Here is a 13,227-nt window from a genome sequence, read left to right as displayed (position 1 = left end):
AGGCCTTACCTAGGTTGGGTGCTAAAGCATACCCTGTTGAAATGAAGACTCAAAAGCTCTGATTATGGCAGTGGTTAGGAGCTCTTCACTTCAGTCCGATGGCCCAGCACATCAGTTCTATGCAGTCCACTTCCAGAATGGAGAGAAAAACAGCAGTGTCACGGCACCTGGATTATATCATAGATGTCCCAAGTTCAGGGACTTTTGAGAACCTGAGTAAAGCTGATATGGATCAACCCCTTTGGGAGTGGCGCTCTCTCTAGAGCACTAAGGTAGAGAGACCAACCCAAATCCTTAGTTGGATTCCAACTAAGCGGCCTGGGGGACAGATGAGTGGCCACAGATCTTCATATCTGGTTGCCTCCACAGTGAGTAAGAACGTTGGTTAGACATCTGAATCACAACAGGGGAAAAAAAAAAGTTCTCTTATAGCTAGCAATTTGTTCCATCAAGAAAGTAAGAAAATTAAAGCTTTAACACTTTTTAGGAAGTATTTGGTATTTAAACTTGTTTATTACCTAAAAGCAATTTTTATGAGCAGGTCTCAGGAAGTCTTAGCAAAAATTATGCTTCAAAAGATTCTTTTTGAAGAACTCTGGCTAATAACATTCACTTTGGCCAACAACCTTATTTTGCTGCTACTAATGCTGCAACAAACTTACCTTAGATGATTAAAATCATTTTCTCTTAGAAAACGATAATTCAGGAGTCAAGCCTGACAGCAAGAACAAAGAAGTTGAGTATTGTTAATTTTTCAAGGTTGACCCTGAAGCCATCAGTGATAGGTTATTTTCATCTTATTTTTTAATAAGGGAGAAAATAGAGAAATTGGAATAGATCTTCTTTCTAATTAAGGGTTATTGATTTATTTTTTAAAAGAGGAATACAAAGAGCTTCAGTTGCTTTAGGTCTTCTGCATATGCATTTGGTTTCTACTTCTTAACTGCACAGCCACTGTCACAAAATACTTGTGCCAAATTCCACATACAGATCCTGATTTGCATAGCTCTCCTTTATGTCAAAAAAAAAATCGGGGCTAACTCTTGTGGGGGAGGATGTGAAGAAAGACTGGAGAAGATCCTAGCTGATGAAAAGTGCTTTAAAATCCCTTGCCAAATTCCCAAGACAGACTTTCTAAAAGCACTCTCTAACATCGTCATTTTAATATCCTCTTTCAGCACACCTTGATTTCCAAAGTACGGAATAGAAAGAGAATTTACTGTTTTTTTCCCCTAGTTTTAAAATGAGAAGCTGAAACTGTGTATTTATTATTATTATACTTTAATATGGAGCAAAATCAGGAGTGCAGAGACCTCCTAGAGAGAATACATGTGAAAAGGAGTTGTTGAATAAGGCAGCAAATTACAGTTTTCGTAAAACAGGTTTATATATTAACAAAGACTGGGGCAAAGGCAATTACACAAGCAAAAAAGATGGGTAAAAAAAGTAATGATGAACAATTATGCATATATACACCCCGCCCCCAAATTTTGGATTATGAAATCCAAGAATCCTAGTCCATAATTCATGTAAATGTGTTGCTGTGGAAGTTATTTTTACTTCTCTCCATAAATACATTGTTGACACAAAGAATAATATTCTTAGTTTACGGACTATAGTTAAGGGACATTTTAGGAGTTGATCTTTCCTTCAAAAATAAAAATAAAAACTGAGGAGGCTGTAAATCTCTCTTACTGCCCTTGTGCAGGTCTTAGATTTCACCCTACCTATTTCCAAACAGAAAACAGTAAGCGGGTGCAGACAGCTGTAACCTAAAGAGTGAAGGATTTAGTGAGCTGTCAATTTCTCGCATAATTCTTCTTTTCTGGTACTGTTGTTCTCTGTGTATTATTAATCTATTTATATTTAACTCCAGCTATTAGTCAGACTCTTCCAGCCACTGAGCCATTTGCAAAGGAGAGGAGAGAGAAAGGGTTGCTATTATTAGGCATCCTTTTGCCTGATGAAGGTGGAGGCAGTTAAATAACACCATTTTGCTTCTTTGAAAATGACAGAGAGTATTTGGGGTGGACAACTCAGGGCTGGTTAACATAACCTTTCCCCTCAGAAGGTAAAACAATAGAGATACATTTTTGAAGTACTTAATTAAGCCTTCAGCAAGGAGTGTGGGAAAATTACAGACCCATAAAAACCCTCCAGCTCTGGGCAAGAGTAAATTTTCTCTGCAGCATTCTGTCGCTGCTCATTTACTGCATCATTTTGACATCTCGTATTTCCACAAGGCTTTTATATAATCTATAAACAGGGACGAAAGGTGAGGAACAGAGAGAATGGGGACAAAGTTTGGACTTCCCACCCTGTTACTTCCTTTCAGTTTTCCATTAAAGGGTGAGGCTGAAGGGTGGCATTTTAAGATGATTTTGTTAAAAGCCTGAGACATTAATAACTGACACAGCAAAAAGAAAGCTGTGAAAAACTGCCACAGCTTGCTTACTCTTCAAAGGATGAGTGTAATTCAGTCATAATGTAAGCTCTTTAATGTTCCTCCCCCAAACCTTTTTCGATCAGGAAAGCCTGGAATCTGTAGGCAAGAAAGATAATCATATTAGGACTCAAGCAGGCAGAGTTCAAATGCTAATAGTCTTTAAAATGTTCTCCTTATTTTCTGTTTCTGTATGTTGGGCTGTCGTTCTTTAAATAACTATCTTTCTGCTGTTTTACTCAGAAAACCACAGCAGATTAAATAATAAAAATAAATTCTACCGAAATGAAAAACGTTTGCCAAACAATTGGTGATAGTGCCATCTAAATCAGACAGGATGGCGGTGAATCTCATAATATTCACCTATTGGACTTTTATATGAATTATTTGCATTGTGATAGACTCTGGATATATATGCCTTTGGAGTCTCAAGCAATTCTATTATTTTATAATGTAACCTTATCTCTGGATTCTTTTTGTTTCTTAGACCCTTATTTTCCCCTGATCTGATTTTTTCTTTTGTATTTAACAGGACAGAAGAAAGTCAGTTGCTTGGGCCTGCAAAGGACTCCCCGCAACCCCACTTTTTAAAAAAAAATTCAAAAGTAAATTTGGAAATTAATTTCAAATAAGTCAAATCTCTCTCCAATTTCAAGAAATCATTTTATCAAGAAAAGATAGATACAGACCTGATTACCATCTCTTAAAAAGTATCTCTTCTCTATGACCTGTGAAAAACAAATAAAGATTTTAAGGGCTTGGCACATATACCTTGCAAAGGTGGTAACTGCAATGCCCACTAATGGCACTAAAAGGTATATACCCAAATTAAGAGTCTTTTCAACGGCGACAGACATCTTGTACAATGAGTTAAATCTGGTGCTAATGAGATCAGGATTGTGGAAGTATTTTTATAAAAGCCTGCCTCTTGTTCCAAAAAGCATTAATGATAGGTCAAAAAATACATGAACAGGGGCTTCCCTGGTGGCGCAGTGGTTGAGAGTCCGCCTGCCGATGCAGGGGACACGGGTTCGTGCCCCGGTCCGGGAAGATCCCACATGCCGCGGAGCGGCTAGGCCCGTGAGCCATGGCTGCTGAGCCTGCGCGTCCGGAGCCTGTGCTCCACAATGGGGATCCACAACAGTGAGAGGCCCGCGTACCGCGCAAAAAAAAAACAACACATCAACAACAAAAGAGACTAAATAACCAGACAGTGACATGACATCCCATGCAATTCCTAGTGTATGGCTGCAAATTTGGCTCAAAGTTCCCTAGCAGTTGGCCCCAAAAGGCACCAAACAGAATCCATAAGATAAAAGCAAAGCACTTTTGCTACTACAATAGCATACCTATTCTTTAAAGAGGAGTCTGTCTGTATAATGTAGTAAACTGCCACATCCCTCTAGTAAACACAGTTGTAAATTCTGTCCGTCCTTAATGGAGACAGATGACACAACATCAAAAGCAGTCAATTAACTTCTTTTCCGACTTAATCTGCACCCTTAATTCAGCAGTTTCGGAATTGTCTGTATTTGGTCAGTAGGAGAAATACGGTAAAGCAGTGGCTGTATCTGTACAAATCCATCACTACTACTGAAAAGAAGCCTTCAAAATATATGCCTTAACATGAGTTTCAGAGCACCATATTTTCACATGATGAAAAACATTTTTTTGAATTTTATTTATTTTTTATACAGCAGGTTCTTATTAGCTATCTATTTTACACATATTAGTGTATACATGTCAATCAAAATCTCCCAGTTCATCCCACCACCACCCTCCCCCACCCCCCGCCACTTTCCCCCCTTGGTGTCCATACGTTTGTTCTCTACATTCACATGATGAAAAACGTTAAAAAAAAAAAAAAAAAAGAACTCTGTTCTAACACTTGAGAAACTGCAATGCTGACAGAGGCAGTATTATTTTCTTTACCCAGAGCCTTAAATGTGATTAAGAAAAGTTCAGCAGATTAGAATACAGATTAGCTGGAGATTAACTCTAAGACATTAGAATCTAGAATTATGAAGCTAGGAGCTTCCTCAAAATAAAGCAGAGCATCTTCTTCCAGGCCTGCAGCAGCTTGCTCCCATTGGCCTAACAGCCATATCATCTGGATTCTTTTATCTTCGAGACTATGGATGGGTTACTTTTAGCCACAAGAGACTCAGGGTAAGGTTGCACTCACTGGCCTCAAAGGTAGAAAAGCTGGTTCATGATTAGTACCCACCTAAAATACCTGACACCACAAAAACTATGACAGGACTGATTTTCCTTCCTCTCTCCAGGGTAGGACAGGAAAATTCTATTACTCTAGAGTGGTTAGGAATTACTATTAGCGAAGGGAGTGTGGAAGAGGATTAGATTCCCTCTTGGAAAAGAAATCTTTTATTTATTTATTTATTTAATTTTTGAGTCTTTGCTGCTGCACGCGGGCTTTCTCTAGTTGCAGCGAGCGGGGTCTACTCTTTGTTGTGCTGCATGGACTTCTCATTGCAGTGGCTTCTCTTGTTGCAGAGCATGGGCTCTAGGCACACGGGCTTCAGTAGTTGCAGCATGTGGGCTCAGTAGTTGTGGCTCGTGGGCTTAGTTGTTCTGCAGTCTGTGGGATCTTCCCAGACCAGGGCTCAAACCCGTGTCCCCTACATTGGCAGGTGGATTCTTAACCACTGTGCCACCAGGGAAGTCCCTTGGAAAAGAAATCTTTACACTAAATTCTGGAAGATATGATGTAAAGTCATATCTAGCTGCCAAGTCCCTTGTTTTCAGGCAACCACCTCAGTCTGGAGGTCTGGCCCACCTTTTTTTTTTTTTAATTAATTAATTAATTAATTAATTTTTGGCTGCATTGGGCCTTCATTGCTGCGCGCAGGCTTTCTCTAGTTGCGGCGAGAGGGGGTTACTCTTCGTTGCGGTGCGCGGTCTCCTCACTGTGGTGGCTTCTCTTGTTGCGGAGCACAGGCTCTAGGCGTGCTGGCTACAATAACTGTGGCACGTGGGCTCAGGAGTTGTGGCTCGTGGGCACTAGAGTGCAGCCTCAGTAGTTGTGGCGCACGGGCTTAGTTGCTCCGTGGCATGTGGGATCCTCCAGGAACAGGGAACCCATGTCCCCTGCCTTGGCAGGTGGATTCTTAACCACTGCGCCACCAGGGAAGTCCTGGCCAACCCCTTAATCCACTTGACTTTGTTTGTGATTTAGGAAACCAAGAGAAAAGTTGCTTTTCAATTTTGCTCATAATTCTCTGCCCTCAACTGGCAACGTCCTTCTCTTATCAAACCATTTTTTAAAAAATTATTTATTTATTTGGCTGCGCCGGCTCTTAGTTGCCGGCACGCGGGATCTCTGTTGTAGCATGTGGGATCTAGTTCCCTGACCAGGGATCGAACCCGGGCCCCCTGCATTGGGAGCACGGAGTCTTAACCACTGGACCACCAGGGAAGTCTCCTCTTATCAAAACTTGCTCTCTTCTTAAAACCAACCAAGTTCCCTCTTTTTTTTTTTAAGTAGTCTTGCCTGGCAACTTGGGTCAAACTGATCTATAACCCATTGTTTCTCTAGGATATAACTTATTATTTTATTTTATTTTATTTATTTATTTTTTTTTTGCGGTACGTGGGCCTCTCACTGTTGTGGCCTCTCCCGTTGTGGAGCACAGGCTCCGGACGCACAGGCTCAGCGGCCACGGCTCATGGGCCTAGCCACTCTGCGGCACGTGGGATCTTCCAGGACCGGGGCACGAACCCATGTCCCCTGCATTGGCAGGCGGACTCTCAACCACTGCGCCACCAGGGAAGCCCACATTTTACTTTTTTAATTTTAAAATTAATAAATTATTTAAAATTTAAACAATATATTGTGGGATCTTTCCATGTCAGACACAGATCTATATGATGCTGCTCCTAGGGGACATAGATAGCGGCCACGGATCTAAACAAATGGAAGTTCTTACGTTTTAAGTTTGAAAACAATGTGGAGAGAAAATTTGGCTCCTTGCAGTGCTTCCAACCATTTTTTCATGTCATGACACATTTAGAAAATGCTAATATTTATACATTAGCAAATGTACAAATGGAGTAAGTGGAAGAGCCAGGCCAGGGGCTCTGGCTGCTCTGAGAACTGAGGGGATCACTATCTCAGTGCACCTGTACCCTTTTGGCCACAAACCAGTTGGGAAGTTCTGCAATAAAGCAAAAATTTCCCAGTGGCCTAATATTAAACAGGGATGGAGTGTGGGGCTCACCTTATGCTGACCTATTGGACAAAAGAGCCAAATATTAGATTTCTAAATAGTGAAAAGAAAAATGATTCATAAAGAAGAGCTATGAGGAGGGAAATTTTTTTCTTGGGAGATTACTTGTAAAAGGAAATATAAGACAGAAATTAATCTTTTTTCAATAATAATACAGAAATACATCCTATTTTACTTTACTACACAATGTCAACACTGGGTAAACAATTTAACTTGGTCAATATTGTATGCAATGCAGTTGTATGGCCTTGTGAAGGAAAGACAAACAGTGCTCTAATTTACTAGTACGTTGAAAATGCTACATTTTCATTCCAGTTCTGGACAATAAGATGATGCTGGTAAGAGTCAATAATTGGAATGCAAAGGTTTCTGATAGGGAAAACTAGGGAATCAAGAAGATGACCTAGCCTTAAAAGTAACAGTAACATTTATATGGAGAATATTAGTAGCTGGGAGAGCAAAAAAACTCAGGGCTTTAAGCAGAATGTCCTCAGTTTAGTGCCTTTTGTGGGGACTTGGGGGTGGTGAATAAGCACAAAAATGCTAGAAAATATGGAAACATAAATTGTTTTAAGGAGGGAATTAGGTATCTTAAAAAACCCCATTTGAATCCAGTAGCTTTCATCCTTTGCTTAGAGAACACTGGTGATAGAATAAACACGTCAGCAGGCCTTGAGCAATTACACTGACAAGATAAGAGATCAAAACAAGTAGTATTCAGGCTGTGAAGTTTAGGATGAAGGAATAAAAGGACAAAGCATTCTACAAAGAGTTTAAACTCTCATAATACATAAATTAAGTTTAAAAATAACTTAATTGAAGCCATTACCTTATCAAAAAACCTACTGAGCTTGACAGCATTGGAAGAACCTGCAGCTAAGTACCGTGGATTTGTGCAATCCTAGAAGATAAAACATAAGATCCACAATTAAACGTTAGGAAACATAAGCTCTTTGTGAGTCATTACTGTTACTCTTGCACATTTCTATAGTAAAATATTAGGCATAATACTCGCATAAAATATTCAAGTAATTTTCAAATTATGATGCACAGAGCAAAGAGGAAAGTGCTAAAGGAAGGTGAGGCCACTTACTCTTTGTTATTTTAGGCAATTTTAGAGGACACTGAACCACTGTATTCATCATCAAATAATTCATAAAGGAAGACAGGATTGTTAATGTCTTACTAACAACAAAACCAACATACTAATTAGGTGACCTGCCTACATTTACCTTCAAAAGCAGAAATAGAGCTATTAAAAACAGACAACACTTTTTTTTAACATCTTTATTGGAGTATAATTGCTTTACAATGGTGTGTTAGTTTCTGCTATATAACGAAGTGAATCAGCTATATGTATACATATATCCCCATATCCCCTCCCTCATGCACCTCCCTCCCACCCTCCCTATCCCACCCCTCTAGGTGGTCACAAAGCACGGAGCTGATCTCCCTGTGCTATGCAGCTGCTTCCCACTAGCCATCTATTTTACATTTGATAGTGTATACATGTCAATGTTACTACTCTCTCACTTCGTCCCAGCTTACCCTTCCCCCTCCCCGTGTCCTCAAGTCCATTCTCTACATCTGCTTCTTTATTCCTGTCCTGCGCCTAGGTTCATCAGAACTATTTTTTATTTTTTTTTAGATTCCATATATATGTGTTAGCATATGGTACTTGTTCTTCTCTTTCTGACTTACTTCACTCTGTATGACAGACTCTAGGTCCATCCACCTCACTACAAATAACTCAATTTCATTTCTTTTTATGGCTGAGTAATATTCCATTGTATATATGTGCCACATCTTCTTTATCCATTCATCTGTCGATGGACACTTAGGTTGCTTCCATGTCCTGGCTATTTTAAATACTCCTGCAATGAACATTGTAGTACATGTCTGTTTCTGAATTATGGTTTTCTCAGGGTATATGCCCAGTAGTGGGATTGCTGGGTCATATGGTAGTTCTGTTTTTAGTTTTTTAAGGAACCTCCATGCTGTTCTCCATAGTGGCTGTATCAATTTACATTCCCAACAGTGCAAGAGGGTTCCCTTTTCTCCACATCCTCTCCAGCATTTATTGTTTCTAGATTTTTTGATGATGGCCATTCTCACCGTTGTGAGGTGATACCTCATTGTGGTCTTGATTTGCATTTCTCTAATGATTAGTGATGTTGAGCATCCTTTCATGTGTTTGTTGGCAATCTGTATATCTTCTTTGGAGAAATGTCTATTTAGGTCTTCTGCCCATTTTTGGATTGGGCTGTTTGTTTTTCTGATATTGAGCTGCATGAGCTGCTTGTATATTTTGGAGATTAATCCTTTGTCAGTTGCTTCATTTGCAAATATTTTCTCCCATTCTGAGGACCACACTTCACTTTTTAGTACTAGTTACTCACCAGTGCTCAACTAACTTAAGTACTATGAAGTTCTTAGGAATAGTAGGAAGCATGAAAATAAAGAGCAAGAGGAGCAAAAAACAAACAGAACGGTGGCCAGGGATTTCTCACTCACTGAATGCAAGGCACTACATCTCTTGGTAGGCCATAAAGATAATAATAAACAATAGATATATTTTTTGGTTAAAATAAACAATAGAAAGTTTATTTTAAAATATCATTAAATATTATTTTTAATAATAAACAACAGATATTTACTATTAGGATACAAATAGGAAAAAATGGGGCTCTGAAGAGACAAAAGAATCTGAAACATTATAATGAAGTGACTAGTACATTGCAATGATTAGTAAAGACCTTAAAAGGTTTACTATCCCTTTCCTGGAATTCCAATGTTGAATTGCCTTAGCTTGTCATCACTGACTTGCCAACTCAAGAGACTGAGTACTTTGATTTGTACCTCAAATGCCACCTAAGACCCAACCATGGGGATATCATATAGGCTCCTTTGCAAGGATGGTATTTATTTTTTCAGTTATAGATCACCTGTGTCCCTTGGGAAATCACTGAAGTTATTATTGTTGCATTTATTCTGATTGTAATCTCTAAGCCCACATGATTCCTTTCCAATGCATTTTGTAACAATCCCTATTTTACCAATATACAACATTCAAGGCTCACATTTTAAATTCTGACCAGAAGCTATACATTTTCCAAAACAACAAAAGAAAAGAGAGACTACAACTTTTCAAAGATCATAGAGTAAAAGAAAAATCAGAGGTCTTTGAAGCCAGGAGGCTCTCAATCTGAGTATCTATCCCAACATCTCTAGATTGTGTGACATTGGTTAGGTTACTAAACCTTTAAAGTTGAGCTTATTCATTTGTGAAATGGAGATAGTGATACTTAACCCATAGGATTTTTGTGAAAATTAAATGAGATAATGAATGTCTGACACATAGTAGGTACTGAAATATTAGTTTCCTTCTTTCTTCATCCCAAGAAAATGCCATCAGATTGAATTTTCAGACACAAAAGCACCTAACATAATAAAAGATAATTCTATATATGGATTAAGCAGACTGAAATGTCATCGTGTAAACTGTTGTATTTGAAATCATGTTTGAACACATTTATACAGCAATTGAGGCATATAAAAGACAAACCTTAACTAGATCTGTATTAGATATGTTTTACAAAACAGATATTGATCACATAATCATCAGATTGTCAAAAGACTTCAGAGATGACTCCAAATAGAGCTAAAGTACTAAATACAAAAATTAAATCAAACATCAAACAAACAGACAAAACCTCCCAAAAACTTATTTCTAAGCCTCCACAATTTCAGGTTGACCAGGCTAGAGAAACCCTATGATTTTAGGAAGAGAATTTTAGATCTGAAAGAACTGTAACTATCTGCTATTGATCAAGGTGGAGGGCAAAGCCTGAAAACTGATATCTCTAAATGCTTGCCTAAGCTTGAGAAAGAAACATTAACTAGGGAAGATGCTTCAGAATGATCAGTTTGAAGTAAACACATAACAGAGGAAAATTTGTACTAGACACAAAAAAACCTAATAGGATTTTAAAAAATAAGTAATCTCCTCCCTGTTTATAATTTAAACAACTTGCCTTTTTTTTTCCAGGCACAAGAAAGCTTTGATTCTATCTTTGATGTATACAGTTATGTTAATTCTTACTTTTTAATAATTTTAAGTAAATTCCTACAGTAACCAAAGATGCTAGCACTAACAGTGTTAAATTAGTTTTTACTTGAGACTTTATATTTACTTGCTGAGTCTTTTTGACTGTTACCTCTTTTTGAAACTCTTATCCAATTTTCCTCCTCATTTTTTCTTCCCTGCATCCTCAAAACCCTCTTGTTTCTGCTGTGTTCTTGAAGGTGTACACTGATAAAAGGCCATAAGTATGTTGTATGTGAATTCTGTGAAGACCATGTTTGCCACTTGAGTACCTTTACATCTTGTTAACAATTAAAGATCGCCCTGACTTTGCAAGTAAAATAGGAAAAGCACATATCTACATGATTGTCACAGAAACCCACAGGCACTGGAAACAGATGCATTCTAAAATACATTAAAAGTAAAATAGTATGTGTCTAGCATGTGTAAGCACTTAATAAATGCCAGCTACTTTTATTATTAAAAAAAAAAGTAGGGGCCTCCCTGGTGGCGCAGTGGTTGAGAGTCCGCCTGCCGATGCAGGGGACACAGGTTCGTGCCCCGGTCTGGGAGGATCCCACATGCCGCGGAGCGGCTGGGCCTGTGAGCCATGGCCACTGAGCCTGTGCGTCCGGAGCCTGTGCTCCGCAGCGGGAGAGGCCACAACAGTGAGAGGCCCGCGTACCGCAAAAAAAAAAAAAAAAAAAAAAAAAAAAGTAATTGCTGGAACAAATTAAGCTATTCAATGGTAATTTCCCTTTGGAAACAATGTTCAAACAAAGTAACCTCAGTACTTCTTTGACAAGGATATTATATATTCTATGTAACAGGAATTCTCTGGAATATGATGGTCCAGTGTTGACTACCTGGGTATTTATGCTGAATATTCCATGGTGGCAGCTGAGAAAAATAAAGCACCTCCACTGCAAAGCAGAATGTAAAAAACAATGGAATGGCAGGCAAAAGCTGACTCAATTATGGGGGTACAGGTGGAGTTGAACCAAGCCATGTTCACCAATGTTGATTCACAGAGAAAGGGCATCAGAATCAGCTGAGTCATTAGTTAAAATTACTGAGTCCTTTTGTCAAACCTTATGAATAAAAAGCTCCAGCTGTGGGGCACTTATTCAAAAATTTTCACAAAAACTATAATATTGAATACACAGTCAGGTTTGAGTAATTGGTGATCTAGATGATTTCTAACAATTCTTTCAGCTCCGAGATTCTAAATGTTAGGTGAAGGATAATTAAGTGGAAAACAGGCTTAATTGTAGAGCATGGTCTCTAGAGTCAGAGTGCCTGGTTTGACCTGTGTAACCTTGGCCTAATTACCCCTCTTTGCTTCTAGTCTTCGTTTTTAAAATGGAGGTACTTATAGTACCTACCTTATAGGATTGATGTGAAGACTATGCATGTGAGATAATGTACATAGAGCACTAGAACAGTGCTTGGCACTAATAAGTGCTTAATAAATGTTAGCCATTAGTAGTATTAAACTACCACCACCACGTCTGGAATGCCAGTGCACTGATATGTTGCAGAAATCCTACTTGCGAACAATGACATATAAACCATGACTGAAGCTGCTGGCCAGGATCATTCTCTAGGCAACACTAACTAGCTTATATGAGAACTTTTCTAGCCTTCTTAATGTCCAGTTCTAATTGAGCTAAATATCTCAGGAAAGGACTCAATCCACTGTATAAACTAATGCTTATACATTACTAACTATACATTAGTTTATATAAACTAATGCTTATGAAGCACTCCTAGTTTACAGTTTGTAATTTTCTCATTTATATACTTGTTTCCCCTTTAAGGTAAATTCTATAGTTTAAGAAGCTAAGAGGCTTTTCTAAAGCAAGAATAAAACAAAGTTTGAACATTCCAGCAGGTCAGCATATAAGGAGGCTTTGCCCATCTCATAATCTATGTTGGCTCCAATCTTCGTTACTTTTTGGACTAGAACCCAAATGCCTGATTTCAAATATAAAGCTTCCTCTGTGAGAATACAGAACTTTCAAAGTCTTTGGTTTTGCCTTTACCCGATAATAATACAAACATGCATTAGTAAAAAATACACACCAAATTAATCTCTTCTGCATTGAAATCCTCAGCCAGGAAAGCAGTCCTAGTTAAAACTTCATGGCGCTTGGTTTCATGAATCTGATCCAGTTTAGTCCCTATTACCAACAGTGGGATTTGGTTATCAGCAAACTGTTCCCGGTCATAATCCCTGTGACAAATAATAATGAAGAGGTGAATAGAATTGACCTTTCTGATGTAGATGTGTAATATTTAAATGCAACTACTCACACTATTTTACAGATGCTTCACTGACTCTTGCTCACCCATTACCTATAAACTTACTTTTCTCCCACCTACTTGTTCATTTTTTCAATCAATCCTCACCATCTTTCAAGTTCCAACTATTAATTCAACAACTCAAAACT

At 38.5% G+C, this 13,227-nt stretch overlaps 1 protein-coding gene across 3 annotated transcripts in view; it reads right to left on the bottom strand.

The window, feature by feature from the left end:
* Nucleotides 1-2,476: 2,476 nt before the first annotated feature.
* Nucleotides 2,477-13,227, bottom strand: part of RABL3 (RAB, member of RAS oncogene family like 3) — a gene marked incomplete at both ends in the record, with an annotated part of 37,436 nt that continues 26,685 nt past the window's right edge. The window contains 5 exons of one of the 3 annotated variants that reach the window (XM_079705477.1): nucleotides 2,477-2,542; nucleotides 2,725-2,766; nucleotides 3,133-3,171; nucleotides 7,520-7,591; nucleotides 12,860-13,010. In XM_079705477.1, coding sequence (XP_079561603.1) covers nucleotides 2,477-2,542; nucleotides 2,725-2,766; nucleotides 3,133-3,171; nucleotides 7,520-7,591; nucleotides 12,860-13,010 — 370 coding nt within the window. The remainder of the gene's footprint in view (nucleotides 2,543-2,724; nucleotides 2,767-3,132; nucleotides 3,172-7,519; nucleotides 7,592-12,859; nucleotides 13,011-13,227) is intronic. The other 2 variants (XM_079705476.1, XM_079705478.1) reach the window with 2 other exon arrangements.

This window comes from Hyperoodon ampullatus, assembly GCF_949752795.1.
Source record: "Hyperoodon ampullatus genome assembly, chromosome: 5".
In the NCBI taxonomy this organism is placed as follows: domain Eukaryota; kingdom Metazoa; phylum Chordata; class Mammalia; order Artiodactyla; family Ziphiidae; genus Hyperoodon; species Hyperoodon ampullatus.
This window is presented reverse-complemented; position numbering and strand designations above follow the sequence as displayed.